Here is a 17311-nt window from a genome sequence, read left to right as displayed (position 1 = left end):
TTCTTTCTGCTTCTGTCTCTGACTGTCCCTAGTGACACCTTTCTCCTAGGGTTAGTGAGGATCAAATGTAATAAAGTATAAAAAACTGCTTATTACCATGCCTTTTACATAACAAATGCCCAATAGATGGTAATGATATTTTTAACTGTTTTAATTGTTTTCTGTTTTTAAAGAAAGTTCTGCCTGGTTTTATTAAAGAAAAATTTTGTGTGATTTACTTTTCACCAATCTGTACTGGCATGCTTCTAATGATATCAGAATCACCTGGATCAATGATAGCCAGGGTGCACACACTCTAGTACTCCCCCCCTGCTGCGCCCAACTCAATATTATTGTCACTGCAGTGATGGACAGCGCTTTTGGCCAACATGGCATAGTACTCTATTTCAGATTTCCTCAAGGCTGGGCAGGTGTTGGACAAGATGAGCAGTTTTTCTTAGCCGCGTCAGATCATTTCCAGTGTCTGCTTGTACACCAGCGTGTACTTTCCACTTTTCGTAATGAGTTGGAGCCTAGGTTGATCAACTGCACTGACTTTTTCATCTTCTTCATAGCCACCATCTTCCTGCCTTAGGGGCAGAACGGCCTCAATGAAGAGAAGCCGCCAAGTTGGCTGGGAGCGAGAAAGGAAACACTTCCATTTTTTTATCATTGTTTTATGTGCTCCTATCTCAAGACCAAAACTCCTGCCTTCAGATATTCAGGCTGTCTTTTAAGGCAGAAAATCTGTCTCTCCTACCTGGTATCTTATTTTAATTTCTCTATCAGTGATTTTTTTTTCCCAAAGAGTAGACTAGAGCCCATTCTGATGATGTACACTGACGTATGAATAGCATTGCTTTGGTGCTACCAAATTGAGTCAATGGGTGCATTTTGTGTGGCCAAGGGCACCATTTCAATTTATTTCTTCTATGTTTTATCTGAAAGCTATCCCCAGGGCCCACAAAAACACCCAATTTTATCACAAGAGAAAGCTCTTAAGCCTTCTCTGTATGCTAATCAACATAAGCTTTTTCAGTATAGAGACAGAGAAAAAAACCACATACAACATCGAAAACAAAAACAGCTTTTTAATACAGGATTTCCACTTTCAGTGAGCTCTAAGCATAAGGAAGAGAAACGAAATCTGGATTCCACATGTTATTAGCAAGAAAATGAGAATCCTATCATTTCACAGGAAGATATTAATATTCATATGCTCACCTTTCTTTTCTTCCACATTGGATGCTAGGATTCATGTTGTGCTTTGTGGTAATTCTACAGCTTCTATTCATTAAATACCAGGACTTGAGCTTTTCATAGTCTTTGAGATGAGAGAGCAGTAATACTGGAGGCCTGGGGCTCCAAAGGGTCTCTAGCTCACCAGCTAAATATTCACCAAAATGAGACACAGCGCCTAATCTTTCTCTCTTCTTACAATCTTTGTTAGGAGAAATGATTCTTGTCATGCCCTTTCCGTTCTCATTAAAGTTCATGCTTAAAAAAAAAATTAAGGCAGAAGAGCTGAACACTTTATCTAAGTGATGACTGGTAATAGCATATTGTGTGGCTTTGACCTTTTTGATGGATTCTATAATGCAACTGGGCTTATTATTTCCAGGGTTTTTTCCGCACAGCTCCTTTTTAACAGCATCCCTGAACTTCTTGAAAGAGAATAAAGGGGATTGTGTTCAATGAAGACTATATTTTTAAAAAAGAAAAGATCAAAGAAGTCCAGAGAGGACAAAGAAGTTATCAAAAGAGAAGTGATCCCCTGCAGAAATGTCCACAGGTATCAGGGCCAGAACCCAAGGGCACAATAGTGAAGGAAGCAGGGCCACTTGACAAGCTGGGATATTGAGAGGAAACTGGATAACAGCAAGTATTTGTCTTCCACCTCCTCTATTGAATTAGAGTATCAGAATGAAATTCCTTTCTTCTAGGACAGAGAAGAATCCGGGATCTAGGTTTCCCAGATGACAAAAGAGTACTTTGCATCAAGGTATTTAGGATTTTTCTCTCATTTTAACACTTCATACACAGATTCCAGAAATGCTGCATTGATTTGTGTTTAATTATCTACTGCTGCTCAACAAACCACCCTAAAAATTACTGCTCAAAATAATGATGACCTGTATTTTGAAATCCAAGCAGGGCTCAGCAGGGACATCACCTCTCTGGTCCACTTATGTCAGAGGGGGCAGCTTGAAGCTCACATGCCTGATAATTGATGCTGGCTGTCAGCTGGGACCTCAGCTGGGACTATGGCTGGAGTACCCTCATATGGCCTGTTTGAGTTCTTGGCTTGCTCCCAACATGGTAGCTGTTTCTGTAATACTAATGTGTCAAGAGTACCAGGCAGAGTACTTATGACTCTTATGCTGTAGAAGTTACATAGTGTCACTTCTGCATTAGTCACAGGCTCACTCAGATTTAAGGGGAGGAAAACCAGATCTTGCCTGTCAATGAAGGAAAGCTAACGTCATTTTTCAAAAAAACACAGGAAATGTGTCTTCCTTACAAAAATATACCCCAATCTACTTTGTTCTCTGGAAACTAACAAATCTAGATACAGACACACTTCACATTAAGTACTTCACTATATAGCAATGCTATAAGATTATGTATGTGAGGTAACAAATTTGTTAAATTTACATCTACAATAATACCATCTAGTTGGATGGCCCAACACAGACATAACTAAATCATATTTAGGCTCAAGTCATTGCATTCATTTGGGATGTAGGAAAAAATGGTTGTAAATGATAATGACAAAATTAGCCATCTTTTCTCTTACTGAATAAAAGAAGGTTAAGTACTTGGTGAACCTGTAGTAGTACTTTTAGGGCATTTTTTATTTCATAAAATGACACTTTGGTAAATGTGAAGCTTAGAGTTATTAAATTGTATTCTACTCGTCTGGAACAAAACTCCCAGGGGTACAAGAAAGTTTGTACTAAAGTAACGTAAGAGCACAAAATTAAGCTGATTGAGACCAAGAGAAATAAAAATCCTCCATAAAACACGTAAAAAAGTCTCCATCCTAAGATGTAAGTCAGCAGGAATGATGCAGTAAACCCTTATCAGAAACTTAAAAAATTGTAGTCAAGGGAGCAGGCTGTGGAGTTAGGTGCCCAGGTACCAAAGCAGGTAGCGTCATTACTGTGTATATACTTTTGAACATCGTTGTTCTTAATTTCTCTATGAACCACTTTCCTTATCTATAAAAAAATTAAGGAAAATAACAGAATCTATATAATTTGGTATTAAGTAAGCCAACTCAAGTGAAGTACTTAGCACAGGATCTGGCACACAGTAATCATTTGATAAACAGGAGCACTGTGTCCAGTCGGATGCTCAGAAACTCTAGCTCATCAGTGGGAAATATCATCTTGACCAAATGAGTTTACAGACATTACCTGGAAAAAGAGTCAGGGTAAAGTCACCAAGGGAATTTGCAAAATCAATTGTTTTGTAACTAGGGTAAGAATGGCCATGCCATTGTTATACATAAATAAGATGTGGATACTAGGTGTTGTCCTTTCTACCAGGATCTCATTACTGCTAGCCCTCTCAGTGGGCAGAACTAGGCAGCACAGGTATGTATACATATATAACATTCACAAATCTATTTATGTATCTACCTATCTGCATGCATATTAAAAGCCAAGAGTTCATTCAGGTATCTCCCATCCAAACACAACAAGATTCCTTCTAGTTTTCTCTCATTCTTTCTAATAACTTCTTTCTCTAACAGTAAGAAACATGGCTCTCATTATCTACAATATACTCATTATTCTCTCAATCCTCTCACATACATAAATTATTTTCTTAATTGTGAACCCACAAGTTTACTAGCTATTGTATAATAATTGTATACAGTTATTTTTTGCCTTTGGTCTTATAGCATACAGTCAAATACTATCTTCCAAAACTACGTGTGCTCATTTTTTATTCCCCAAACCCCTCGGTGTGGTTACATTGCTCATATATAATATATTTAAATTTATTTATTACTGTCTGTATTGAATTTACACCTACATGATGGCTAATTTTATGTGTCACCTTGACTAGGGATGCCCAGATAGCTGGTAAAACATTATTTCTGGGTGTATCGGTGATGGCATACTTGAAAAAGATCAGTATTTGAACGGGTGAAGTGAATAAAGCAGGTGGCCCTCCCCAAGGTGGATGGGGGTAGGGCATCAACAAGTCTCTTGAGAGACTGACTAGAGCCCAAAGGCAGAAAAAGGGCCAATTCACTGTCTGTATTTGATCTGCGACAGGTGTGTTCTTCTGCCCTCAGCACTGTTGCTCCTGGTTTTCTGGCTTTTGGACTCAGATCAGGACTTATATCATAAGCCGTCAGATTCTTAAATGTTTACCTTCGACTGAATTACAACACCAACTTCCCTGGTTCTGCAGCTTGAAGAGTGAAGATAGAGGGCCTTTCCTGTCTCCGTAACTGTGTGAGCCAATTCCTATAAATTAGTCTCTTCTATGTATCTATACAGATGTCCTATTGGTTCTCTTTGGAGAACTCTGACTAATGTGGCCCGCATTCAGGTTTATTTTAATTATTTGTTTACTTTTTGATAAGTGAAGTGTTCACATGTTGTAAAGACTCAAGACTATATTATCAGAGAAGTGGTATTTCTCCCTTATGCCTTCTACCTGATTTGCCCATTTTCCCACCCATCTCTACCTACTTCTCTTAGGTAACCAATTAATTTCTAACAGAGTTTTATACTCTGAGAAATGTGTGTAATCTGGGATGTGGTTATAGCAACTTACAATCATTACTTCAATTGACTTAGATCCCTTTCCTTTCCTCTCTCTCCTCCCACTCTTACTAATATTTACCAAAAAAGATAAATCTTAACTCCCAAGTATTTATTTATTCTTTCCTTCATTCGCTTATGTATTGTTCATATATTGATTCAACTATTTGAAATCTTATCACCAACCAGGTCTTAACAGTAAATAATTTAACTACATAACTCAGGAAACACAGGATGCCAACACGTAGAATTCCCCAAATCATGGATATTTGGTGACTCACCATTGAAATTAACATTGCGGATATACTTCAACAACTTCTTTCCCCCAGCTTGCTCCATTTCCGGACAGACCCCTCGGTAGTCAGCACAGAGATCCTTGTTCATATGATGAAGGGCATGAGCCATTGCATAGACTGCATCAATCACAAACTGAACTTTACCCTCCTGTTCATAGTTGGAATCTTTCCCAATTCTCTCCTGTCCTGCACATTAAAACAAGAAACATGCACACACAAAGATTGGTGTTGAGTAAAGCATCTAAATTTGCATTCACATCCAACTATGCTCAAAGCAAACAATGTTTTGGAGAATACAATAGTGCAAACAGCATATCCACATTTAGCTACCATATTAAGTTGTTTGTATAGTGTTTGGCATTTGACTTGGTAGTCCATTACACTAACCTTTCCGACGTATTAGACAAACCTGTGAAGCACACTCCACAAGATCACAATGACAGTTTTTGTAATAAGCCAACATACTGTTCAAAATATAGTGGTCCCATAGAATGAAGAGATTGCATGGATTAGAGGCTGGGATGCTATATTCAAAAGTTCAAAGCTTACTCACTCTAAAGAGGTGATGGATCCAAAGGAAAATGATATAAAATAAACTAAATTCCACACGTGAACTTCTGTATATCCACTCCACCTTTTGTCTGGCTCAATGGTTGGTATTCCTGACAACTCAGGTGCTCAGGCTAGAAACCATGTCATTTTTTTATTGTTTCCTTTTTAACTCTCCCACCCACACATATCTAAGAGAAGCCAAGTTCTATCAGCTCTATCTCTGTAACACTGAACATCTGCAGCCACACTACCAACACCCCATTTATGCCCTTCTATCTTCCATCAGGATGCAATCAATGCTAGATACCTCCCTTCATCTTATCTGGTCATTACTCCATATCCACGTTTCCAAATAACAGAGCTTATCACCTCATCCTCATGCTCAGGATTCTTCCATGTTCTTCACTGCCTACAAAATAAAGTCCAAATTCTTTCCCCTGACAAATCAGAGTGTTCATCACTTTGCCCCCATCTGCCTAATAGGAAGAAGAACTGGAATTAAGTGCCCTTCACTGTGTTGGAAACTTGGCACACATTATTCTTATTTCATTCTTACTTTGGGAGTTAAACATTATTTATCCTCACTCTACAGATAGAAAAGGTCAGCTTTATAGAGATTAAGTAACTCCCCAAGATCATTTACAGGTAGAATGATTATGATAGCTCAGGTTCGTCCAACCCCAAAGCCCACTACATCTTCTTACTACATCAGCCCTGCACAACCCTTTCCCTGTAATTTTGTTGTTGTTGTTCCAGATAGGTATGGCGCTCTATTTTTCTGAATACACCCCACCTCTAATGTCAAGTTATATTTTCTTATGCTCTTTACTTTGCCAGAAACATATTTCCTTCTTGCTTTCACTCGTCACAACTTAATTCCCTCTCTATGATGCAATGCAATGGTTTCCTACACTTAGTCATATTTAAAGATTTTCATCAAATATAGTAGCACTATATTTTAATGCTCTACTAGGTTTCTAGATTTTTTCATTTCCTTTTTACCTTATATTGCTATCAGCAAACACAGTATTTAGTATTTAGTAGATTCTAAACAATACTTGTATTAAATTATGCATTCATTAAGTACATGATACCAGGAACTCCCTTTAGACCTCTTGATCCTTTAGAAAGAATAATAATTATCCACAGATTGCATTTCACTTTCACAGCAGTATTTCCTAAATTGTTTTCCATGGCACATTTCTAAGTGGAAAAAAAAAGCAAGAGGAATGCTACAACTCCAGTCCTCTCCCCTGAAAAATCAAAGGTTCCTGACAGACACTGCATTACTTATTTTTAGATTTCTTTACTGACTTTTCCAAAGCATTTAATGTTATCAGAAAAATTATAATCTACAGGATGAAATTTCACAATTTCCCAAATTTTCTTGAATTTTTATTTTTCCTTTTCAAAGCACATATTAATATCTCATAGGGAAGACACTTTTGTGTTTTATATATATTTCATTTAACTACCAATAACCTCATGCTGCTGCCTGTCATTGGATCTAGGCTTTTCAGCGTGTGTACAGTAATTTTTTTGTAAAGTTTATTTATTTTGAGAGAGAGAAACAGAGAGCAAGCAGGGAAAGGGGCAGAGAGAGAGGAAGAGAGACAGAATCCCAAGCAGGTTCCACACTGTCAGCGTAGTCAGAAGCAGGGCTACAATCACCAACCATGAGATCAAATGAGCCAAAATCAGGAGTGAAGACATTTAACTGACTGAGCCACCCAAGTGTCCCAGGATTTTTGGTTTTTGAGTAAGATAAGATTGATCATAAATCCATAGTGCTACTTCCAATTGAAATTCATGACTACAGGGTTTTTGTTTGTTTGTTTTTGTTTTTTAATTAACTTTGGCACTCTTATACCTCTACTGCCTCCCTTTTATGAGAAAAATATTGGTTCTTAATAATACCATTCTGGTTATTTATTTGCTTTATTCCATAATATAGATCATGTCAGTATATCTTGTCTAACAGTCTAAAAAGTACAGTATAATAACTGCCTTCTGAAAATAGTTTTTCAATGTTTTGCCTGTTTTGGCGATAGATTCTAAGAGTGATTGCTTTGTTAAAGAGTACATTCATATGTATCTTTTGCTAAATATTGACACATCCCCCTCTAGAGTGGGATTGCATTAATTTGCTCTCCTACCAACAGAGGGTGAGAGTGTTCATTTCCCCAACCAACTCACCAAAGTATATCGTCGAACTTGATTTTGTCAATCAGACAGTTATGTGAGAAACAACTCCACAGTGCATTTTTATTTGTATCTTTCTTGGTATAGGGTAGGTTGAACATCTTTGCATTAAGAAGCATTGCTTTTTTTCCCTTGTAAACTGTTTATAATTTAGCGAGCTTTTACAAGAACTTTTCCTTATCTATTTTAAAAGCTTTTTATTAATTACAAATATTAAATCTTTGAGTTTAAGTTGTAACTCTTATTCCCAGTTGCTCGTTTTTCATTTACTTTAAAAAATTTTTTTAATGTTTATTTAATGTTTCTTGAGAGAGAGACAGACAGACACACCATGAGCAGGGGAGGAAGACAGAGAGAGAGAGAGAGAGAGAGAGAGAGAGAGAGAGAGAGAGAGACAGAGAGAGAGAGAATCCAAAGCAGGTTATAGGCTCTGACCTCTCAGAACAGAGTCCAACATGGGGTTAGAACTCACAAACCGTGAGATCGTGACCTGAGCCAAAGTCAGATGCTCGACCCACTGAGCCACCCAGGCACCCCTCATTTACTTTTTACACACAATTTCCAAGTGAAATTTCTGTAAACATAGAATTTTTTCTAAACCCATTTCTTTTATCTTTAACTTCTGGATTTTTAATTTCCACCCTCAGAGTAAAGAAGATACCACGCATGTTTTCTTCTAGTCCTTTTATAATTTTGGTTTCAAAAATTAGGTATTTGATCCATTTGGAATGTATTCTTGTGCACAGGATGAGGAATAAATCAAAATTTTATCTTTTTCCATATAGCTATTGGGTTAAAACATACAAGACTTCATCTTCTGTCACAGATTTGAAGTTTCATTTGTAGTTTCACAGATTCATTACATATGGAAATTTAGTAATGAAGTCTATTTCTGGATTTAAAAAATCTGTTTCATTGTTTGGTTTGTCTATTCATGCACCAATGCTAGAGTTCCAATTATGAAGGGTAACATTTTAATAACTGGTAGAGTTAGACATTCTTCCACATAATTATTCATTTCTTTCAAAATTTCCTGGTTATTTTTGTTTACTTATTCAAATGAATTTTATTAATCGCTTACATAGCTTAAGAAAAAAAAAACCTTGATGGTACATTAGGTTTATGCTATATTCATAAATAAACTAGAATAGAAGTCTTTATGAAGGTGAGTCTCACTACCTGTGTCTTTCCTCTTTCACTTCCTTCAACTGTTCAGGATTTCTCAAAACAAAAGTTTTGAGTGTTTCCTGAAAGTTAGCTTAGGTATTTCATTTATTTTTGCTATTATAAATACAGTTTTCCTTGCTATGAATTTCTCATTGGTTTCTGGTTACATATGTAAAAGCTATTCTTTGTTTGTTGTGGTTTTATTAGTTTTCAACATCCTATCATGAAACATTTTAAACACAGTGCAAGGTTGAAAGTACTTTACAGTGAACCCACCAACTAGATTTTTACATTAACATTTTACAATACTTGTTTTACAAGGCAATTCATTTTCTCACATTAGTTTTATAACCTGCTACTTTACAAATTTGTTATTTTTTATAGTACTTAAAAAAGGCCACCGTGAAGGCATTATGACCGCTATAAAATATATACTATGGAATAGGTTCAGACTAATAATTCAGGAGATCAGTTTCTATACTGCATTCATTGAGTCATTTATCCCAGAAAGAATACTTGGAAAATAATTGCTACATTTTAAATAATATAATTTGTGGAACACTGTAGGTTTTATGCTTGTCTTAGGGAGTCACCATGTAGGTGAGCTTATTAAAGGCTTTCAGAAGACTTAAGAGACAAGTTTGTCTTTCAGGCTATAATGACTTGAAAAATGTAACCTTATATCAAGAGAATCAGAAATGGCAAGTTCATTAAAAAAACAAGGTTAACTTTATTTTCTCAAGGGTCACAAGCACAACTGTTTGCCAATTTTCTCCCCTCCTTCTTTACTTGAAATCTGGTTGTCTTCAGATATTTGTACCGTGTGTGTGTGTGTGTGTGTGTGTGTGTGTGTGTGAGAGAGAGAGAGAGAGAGAGAGAGAGAGAGTGTGTAAGAAAGAGGGAAAGAGGGTTAGGGGGAGAAAAAGCGAGGAAAAGAGAAATATGATCTGAACCTTCTTCGAGCCTCACTGAGTCAATACTGATTTCTCTAAGCCAATCCAATTTCCTCTGCAAAGGCTGATTTAGAACAGGCATGGGACACAATTCTAGCTAATGAGATGTAAGCAAAGTTTGGTGGAAATTCCTGAGATAGTTTACTTGTTCTTATAAATAGATGTACTCAGTTTTATCAACATTAAAACCCAACATATACCTTGCAATTACTCTGGTCATTTTGTGTTCCTCTGGTCATCATACTGCAAATAAAGGACAGCATAAAAATGTGCTATGTATATGAAACTATAAGAAGGCTGTAAGTTAGCCAAGACTGAAATAACCCTACATTTTTTCCATGTGATGTATTAAATAATTTTTCCATGTAAGTAATGTTTAATACTCATTAATTCCCATGTTTTTATGAATGCTACACTTCTTATTCATGTACTACTGTATAATATCCTAGGGGTGTCTGGGTGGCTCACTTGTTTAAGCATCTGACCTCTGCTCAGGTCATGATCTCATGGTTTGTGAGTTCGAGCTCCATGTCAGGCTCTATGCTGACAGCTCAGAGCCTGGACCCTGATTCAGATTCTGTGTATCCCTCTCTGTCTACCCCTCCGCTGCTCACACTCTGTCTCTCTCTCTCCAAAATAAACATTTAAAAATTACAAAATCTAGCATTAACCATCCCCCCACCCTAACCCCCTCAAAAAAACCATGAAATGAAGTTTTAAGAAATACTTTTAACATAGATTGAAGTAGAGGAAAACAGGAACATTTAATATGTTAAAAAACTTTTTGTAGTGTTTATTCATTCTTGAGAGGGAGAGAGAGAGAGAGAGAGCGAGCGAGCGCACAAGTTGGGGAGGAGCAGAGAGAGAGGGAGACACAGAATCTGAAGGAGGCTCCAGGCTCTGAGCTGTCAGCATAGAGCCCGACTTGGGGCTCGGGCACACAAACTATGAGATCATGACCTGAGATAAGGTCAGAGGTTTAACTGACTGAGACACCCAGGCACCTCAGAACACTTTTCAATCAATTGTCAGTTAACAGCTCATTCTTTCCATCTTTCTGATTAACTGACATATTGTCATATTCTTTTCTTGGATGAAGTTAAACCTTTTCAACTTATTTCCCAGGAAAGGGTCTGAGGTTTAGATAAATGAGGAAAACTCTGCAGCACTATCTTTTACTTCTTCAGCAAAGTGGACTATCTTTTTTAAAGTCTTGTGATTTTCTGGAAATGGATCAATTCCTAGAAACAAAACCTTCAAGATTGTCTCAGACAGAAATAGAAAATCTGAGGAAACTAATAAACAGTAATGAATTTAAATCATTAATTAAAAACTACCAAAAAACAGAACTCTAGCACCAGGTGGCTTCATAGGGGAATTCTACCAAACATTAAAGAAGAGTTACTACCAAGGTTAATAACTGTTCTCAAATTACTCCAAAAAAAAAAAACCAATAGGAAGGAAAGAATCCAAATACATTCCAGAAGTTAGTATTACCCTGAGAACAAAACCAGACTAAAACATGTCCCCCAAAATAAAACTACAGGCCAATATCTTTGATGAACCTAGATACAAAAATCCTCAACAAAATATTAACCACATTCAACAATTCATTAAAAGGATTTTTCACCATAATCAAATATGATTAAATTTTGAGATGCAAAAAAGGCTCAATATTCACAAATCAATGTGGCACACCTCATCAACAAAATAAAGGATAAAAGTCATATGATCATCTCAACAGAACAGAGATCCCAGAAATACATGCATGCCAATGTATGTGGCCAATTAACCTATGATGAGGGAGGCAAGAATATACAATGGAAAATGCACTATCTTCAATAAATGGTGCTAAGAAAATTGGACAGGTACATGCAAAAGAATGAAACTGGACCATTTTATTATGCCATATATAAAAATGAACTCAAATGGATTAAACAGCTAAATAGGAGATCTGAAATCACAAAACTCCTAGAAGAAAAAAACAGGCAGTAATTTCTCTGACATGGGCCATAGCAACATTCTTCTAGTTAGGTCTCCTAAGGCAAGGGAAACAAAAGCAAAAATTAACTATTGGGACTACATGAAAATGAAAAGCTTTTGCACAGCAAAGGAAACCAACAAAACAAAAGGGCAACCTACTGAATGGAAGAAGTTATTTGTAATCTATACATAAAATGTATAAGTTATATATCCAAATATATATATTGTGTCACTATCCAAAATATGTAGAGGGTGTATACAACTCAACACCACCACCAACAACAAAAAACTTGATTAAAAAAATGGGGAGAGAACCTGCAAAGACATTTTTCCAAAGACGATATACAGATGGCCAACAGAACATGAAGAGATATTCAAACGTCACTAATTAACAGGAGTGCAAATCAAAACCACGAGGAGATAGAACCTTACACCTGTCAGAATGCCTAAAAGCAAAAAGAAAAGAAATGACAAGTGTTAGTGAGGATGTGAAGAAAAAGGAATCCTTGTGCACTGTTGGTGTGAATGTAAATGGGTAGAGTCACTGTGAAAAACAGTATGGAAGTTCCTCAAAAAATTAACAACATAATTACCACAAGATCCAATAATTCCACTACTGGGTATTTACTCGACCCACCCCACCGCCAAATTGAAAACACTAATTTGAAAAGATCTATGCATCCCTATGTTTACTGCAGCATTATTTACAACAGCCAAATTACAGAAGAAACTTAAGTCCCCATTCAACAGATAAATGAATAAATGGATAAGGGATGTATGGCGTACGCGTGAGCACACACACATACACATACACACATACCACTAAGGAATATCACACGGCCATAAAAAGGATGGGATTGTGCTGTTTGTGACAACATAGAAGAATCTAGAGGGTATTATGATAAGTACGTCAGACTGAGAAAGGCAAATACCATATAATTTCACTCATATGTGGAATCTAAAAGAAAAAAAAAGAATAAACAGAACAGAATCAGACCTATAATTACAAAGAACAAAGTGGTTGTTGGCAGAGAGGAAGGGAGAGGGGGGTTAGACAAAATGAATGAAGGGGAATAGGAAATACAGGCTTCTATTTTTTGTTTAAGTTTATTAATTTACATCCAAGTTAGTTAGCACATGGCACAACAATGATTTCAGGGGTAGATTCCTTAATGCCCCTTACCCATCTAGCCTATCCCCTGTTCCACAACCCCTCCAGTAACCTCTGTTTGTTCTCCATATTTAAGACTCTCTTATGTTTTGTCCTCTTCCCTGTTTTTATATTATTTTTGCTTCTCTTCCCTTGTGTTCATCTGTTTTCTATCTTAAAGTCCTCATATGAGTGAAGTCATATCATATTTGTCTTTCTCTAATTTCGCTTAGCATAATACCCTCTAGTTCCAACCACGTAGTTGCAAATGGCAAGATTTCATTCTTTTTGATTGCTGAGTAATACTCCATTGTATATATACACCACATCTTTTTTATCCATTCATCCGTCAATGGACATTTGGGCTCTTTCCATACTTTGGCTATTGTCAATAGTGTTGCTATAAACATTGGGGTGCATGTGCCCCTTCGAAACAGCACACCTGTATCCCTTGGATAAATACCTAGATGTGCAATTGCTGGGTCATAGGGTAGTTCTATTTTTCATTTTCTGAGGCAATTCCATACTGTTTTCCAGAGTGGTTGCACCAGTTTGCATTCCCACCAGAAGTGCATAAGAGATCCTCTTTCTCTGCATCCTTGCCAACATAGCATTCTGACAGGTGTGTGGTGGCATCTCATTGTGGTTTTGATTTTTATTTTCCTGATGATGAGTGATGTTGAGCATTTTTTCCTGTGTCTAGTCATACAGGCTTCTATTTATGGAATTAAGAAGTAATGGGATAAAGAGTATAGCATAAGGAATAGAGTCAATGATAGTGTAATTATGTATTGAGACAAATGGTGGCTACATGTGTGGTGAACATAGCATAACATATAAACTTGTGGAACCACTATATTGTGCAACTGAAACTAATTGAACACTGTGTGTCAACTATATTAAAAAAATAAATGAATTCTCCTGATTTCCTGCTCTATTGGTATTTGTGTCCAAGAGTCCAGTATTTACCTTCAAAATGCACACCTTTTTCACATTCTGTTGAATAAACTCTTATCTGTACTACACACAGATAATCCATAAACTCTTTCACTATCAGAATTTTTAGTGTTCATTCTTCTGGTGAAGGATTCTCTTTGAATGACCTGCTTAACCCACTCATTTTTGCATACTTCTTTCTTAGAATGTATGCCTTAGTTAATATGCATAAGCAAATTTTTAGAAGAAAAAAAGGAATAGAAAATGCAAGACATTATATATGGTAAGTTATTAATATAAACAATCTCATTTCACTGAGGAAACTAAAAGAAAGAGACGGCGTAGCAGGAAGTCAGGAAACAAAAGATGTTTGCTAATGCAGACTGACAAACTTCCCAGAAAGATTCAGCAGATTTGAACAAATGGTCTAATGCGTACCATATGTTTCTAAAGGAGTGAAAAACTGATTTTTATTTTGATTTAAAATATTAATTGAAGTTATTTGGTTTGGAAAGACCTCTCTCAAGTAATGCATGCTGGTGCTGACCATGTTTATAAACCATGCATCACTCAAATTTATTTTATTGAATATAGAGCCTCAAACTCAAATATTTCTTGAGGCTGACATGCTGAGTAGTTCTCTGTATAATTAACTATGGTAATAATGTTTGGATTTATTGCAAATGACAAGTACCTTAATAAACAGGAAAAGAGTATGTCACAGGCACTCAAAACAGAGGGAGGGCAGACTTCGGTTTTAACAAAGCTGCTAGATTCTGGGTAGGGGCAGCTCGGTGGGTACCCTGGGGTGCTAGAAAATGTTGCAGGGCTTACAGTTCCTCAGCAAGCCTTATCAAGATGTTTCTGTAGTCCATTCCATATTTTAAAATTAAATAACATGACTTACTGGATATTTCCCCCCCCCTTAGAGGTATACATTTCTATTTATACTATCAATGTTAATGGTAAAACTGGATTCTGTGTTTGAGGAAGTTTACTTTGTTGCCATCTTTTTAAGCGACTGCATTTATAGAATCTCAGAAGTAAAAACCTATAGCCTGCAATAAATATCAGTCAAAGTCAGAAGGTTTGGATTGAAACCAAAAGCCTTCAACGTGGTTGTGCTTCTATTTGTAGACACAACGTGGTTGTGCTTCTAGTTGTAGACAATGAGAAACACAACTCCTGATAAAAATGGCAGGGTTCATAATACTACCAGGAGCATGTATCTACTGCTTGCTTTCTATGCAGCAGACTCTGGGCTGAGCATATCCATGGCTTCATTTTTAACTCTCACAACACTTTCTTTGGTCAGTACTATTGACTTTTCCATTTACCATGCATTTCCTGCCTGTTACTTCACTATACATTATGGGCAATTAGCTACCTGGTTCCTTCCTTATGTGCACATGGAAAGCGATGAACTAGAACTTTTCCTCTTTATCTCTGTTCATTTTCAGCTTTAGATCCACAATGACCTCCAGGTTTATGCTAGTCATGACTTCTACATCCTCTCATCCCCACTGAATACTTCACTACAAGAGTTTCCTCTAAGGAGGAAATGGATGGTTTGGACAACCCCCACCATATCCTCCCCTTGATCTCTCCTTGAGTGGACAAAGTATCCAGAGAAATGACCAAAATGTTGGCAGAGGAACCAAGAAAACAAAGCAGAAATGGCAGTTGACTTATTAACTGATCCTCTACTTTAGATGACCAAAATTTGATTACAAATGAACCATTAACATCCTAATGTTCTGCAGTGGATACACATGGAGTACTTGGTTATAGATTCATAAAGACTTCCAGCAAGGGAGATACACAATATCTAGCCACAAACCCTCATTTCTAATCATTTTCCATGCAGGATGCTTCCTGGGGGGAGCATTTAATTGTCACTTAAAACTGAGTTTCCTTCTGCAATTCCACTTCCAATTTCCAGGTAAGTGCAAATAAAAATACAAGCAGTGAGTAAATATGTGTGTGTGGTGGGGTGGGGTGGGGTAGGGAAGGGCAGGGCAGGGATAGGGGGTTAGTTTTCAAACAATGTACTGGGGAAGAGGAATGAAAGGGCATGAAGTTTCAGACCCAACATTCACACACCTCAAACGTGTAGGTGGTGTTCTGAGAGACTGGACCAAGGACTTTTTTCACTGCCAAGAAGAGCCTGTTGTATGTAACATGAGCCAATTCAGTCAAGGTAAGAACACTCTTTCTGAAGCTCACACCAGGAAACGTGCTATACCAAACAAACAAAAAAAAAGATGTAGATTCTTTTTTTTTTTTTTTTTTAAATTTTTTTTTTTTCAACATTTTTTATTTATTTTTGGGACAGAGAGAGACAGAGCATGAACGGGGGAGGGGCAGAGAGAGAGGGAGACACAGAATCGGAAACAGGCTCCAGGCTCCGAGCCATCAGCCCAGAGCCTGACGCGGGGCTCGAACTCACGGACCGTGAGATCGTGACCTGGCTGAAGTCGGACGCTTAACCGACTGCGCCACCCAGGCGCCCCTAAAGATGTAGATTCTTAAAGAGGAGTATGGATACAGTTTCAATTTCTCATAGAGATTTCTTCTCTGATTTCTTCAGCTGAATTCCTATTTATATATTTTCTATTGCTTCTTCCATGCAAACTGTAAAATCACTAGCGAAGGTTTCTTTCCAGAACTGACTTAAAGATTAAGAAAAACTATGCCATAGATGACTGTTCTTAACCACTTCTTCAGCTATAGCTGCTGCAGTGATGGGGTCCTGACCCTGTGAAATTCTGTTTATGTCATTCCAGGAATTGTATTCAAGTTGAGCCTTCACAATATTAATTAACCAGTTTATTTTAAAATGCATTCAGATACCACATGAAATAATGGATCTGTGCAATCAGAGCAGCTGATCAGACCATGAATTCAAAGGCTTATGGGTATTTTACAGTGAATAGTAATTTTGACAACAATGGCCTCACTGCTGAATCTTTCCTGTTCTTCTCCTTCTCCTTCTCCTTCCCAACCTCTTCCTCTTCATTCTTTTTGGCTTAGACGTTCACAATTTATTTGTTTTAATTTAAAAAGATAGCATTGTATATGCATGTATGAGAACTGAAGGAGCATGCAAAACTAAAAACTTCACAACAGCACATCTTCAGACTAACAAAATGTCAACTTAGCTCTTCTGCCCCCAGTGTGCTCCCCCCTTCCAAACAGAACCAACCACCATCCTGACATCTTCTCAACTTCACATTACACACAATAAAACCAGAATGTTATATATCCTTGATATAATACAATAATAAATGTATCAGTTGGTAAACATGTCCA

General features: G+C 37.0%; 1 protein-coding gene and 1 pseudogene across 1 annotated transcript in view; both read right to left on the bottom strand.

The window, feature by feature from the left end:
- The window catches only part of GRM7 (glutamate metabotropic receptor 7), a 265161-nt gene that overhangs the window by 115091 nt on the left and 132759 nt on the right, over positions 1–17311 (bottom strand). The window contains exon 5 of the mRNA XM_049642243.1: positions 5042–5242. Coding sequence (XP_049498200.1) covers positions 5042–5242 — 201 coding nt within the window. The remainder of the gene's footprint in view (positions 1–5041; positions 5243–17311) is intronic.
- On the bottom strand, positions 215–561 carry LOC125929593 (60S ribosomal protein L30-like; annotated as a pseudogene).

The sequence above is a fragment of the Panthera uncia genome, chromosome A2, assembly GCF_023721935.1.
Source record: "Panthera uncia isolate 11264 chromosome A2, Puncia_PCG_1.0, whole genome shotgun sequence".
Lineage (NCBI taxonomy): Eukaryota > Metazoa > Chordata > Mammalia > Carnivora > Felidae > Panthera > Panthera uncia.
Note: the sequence above shows the minus strand (reverse complement) of the source record. Positions and strands in the feature narration are given on the sequence as shown.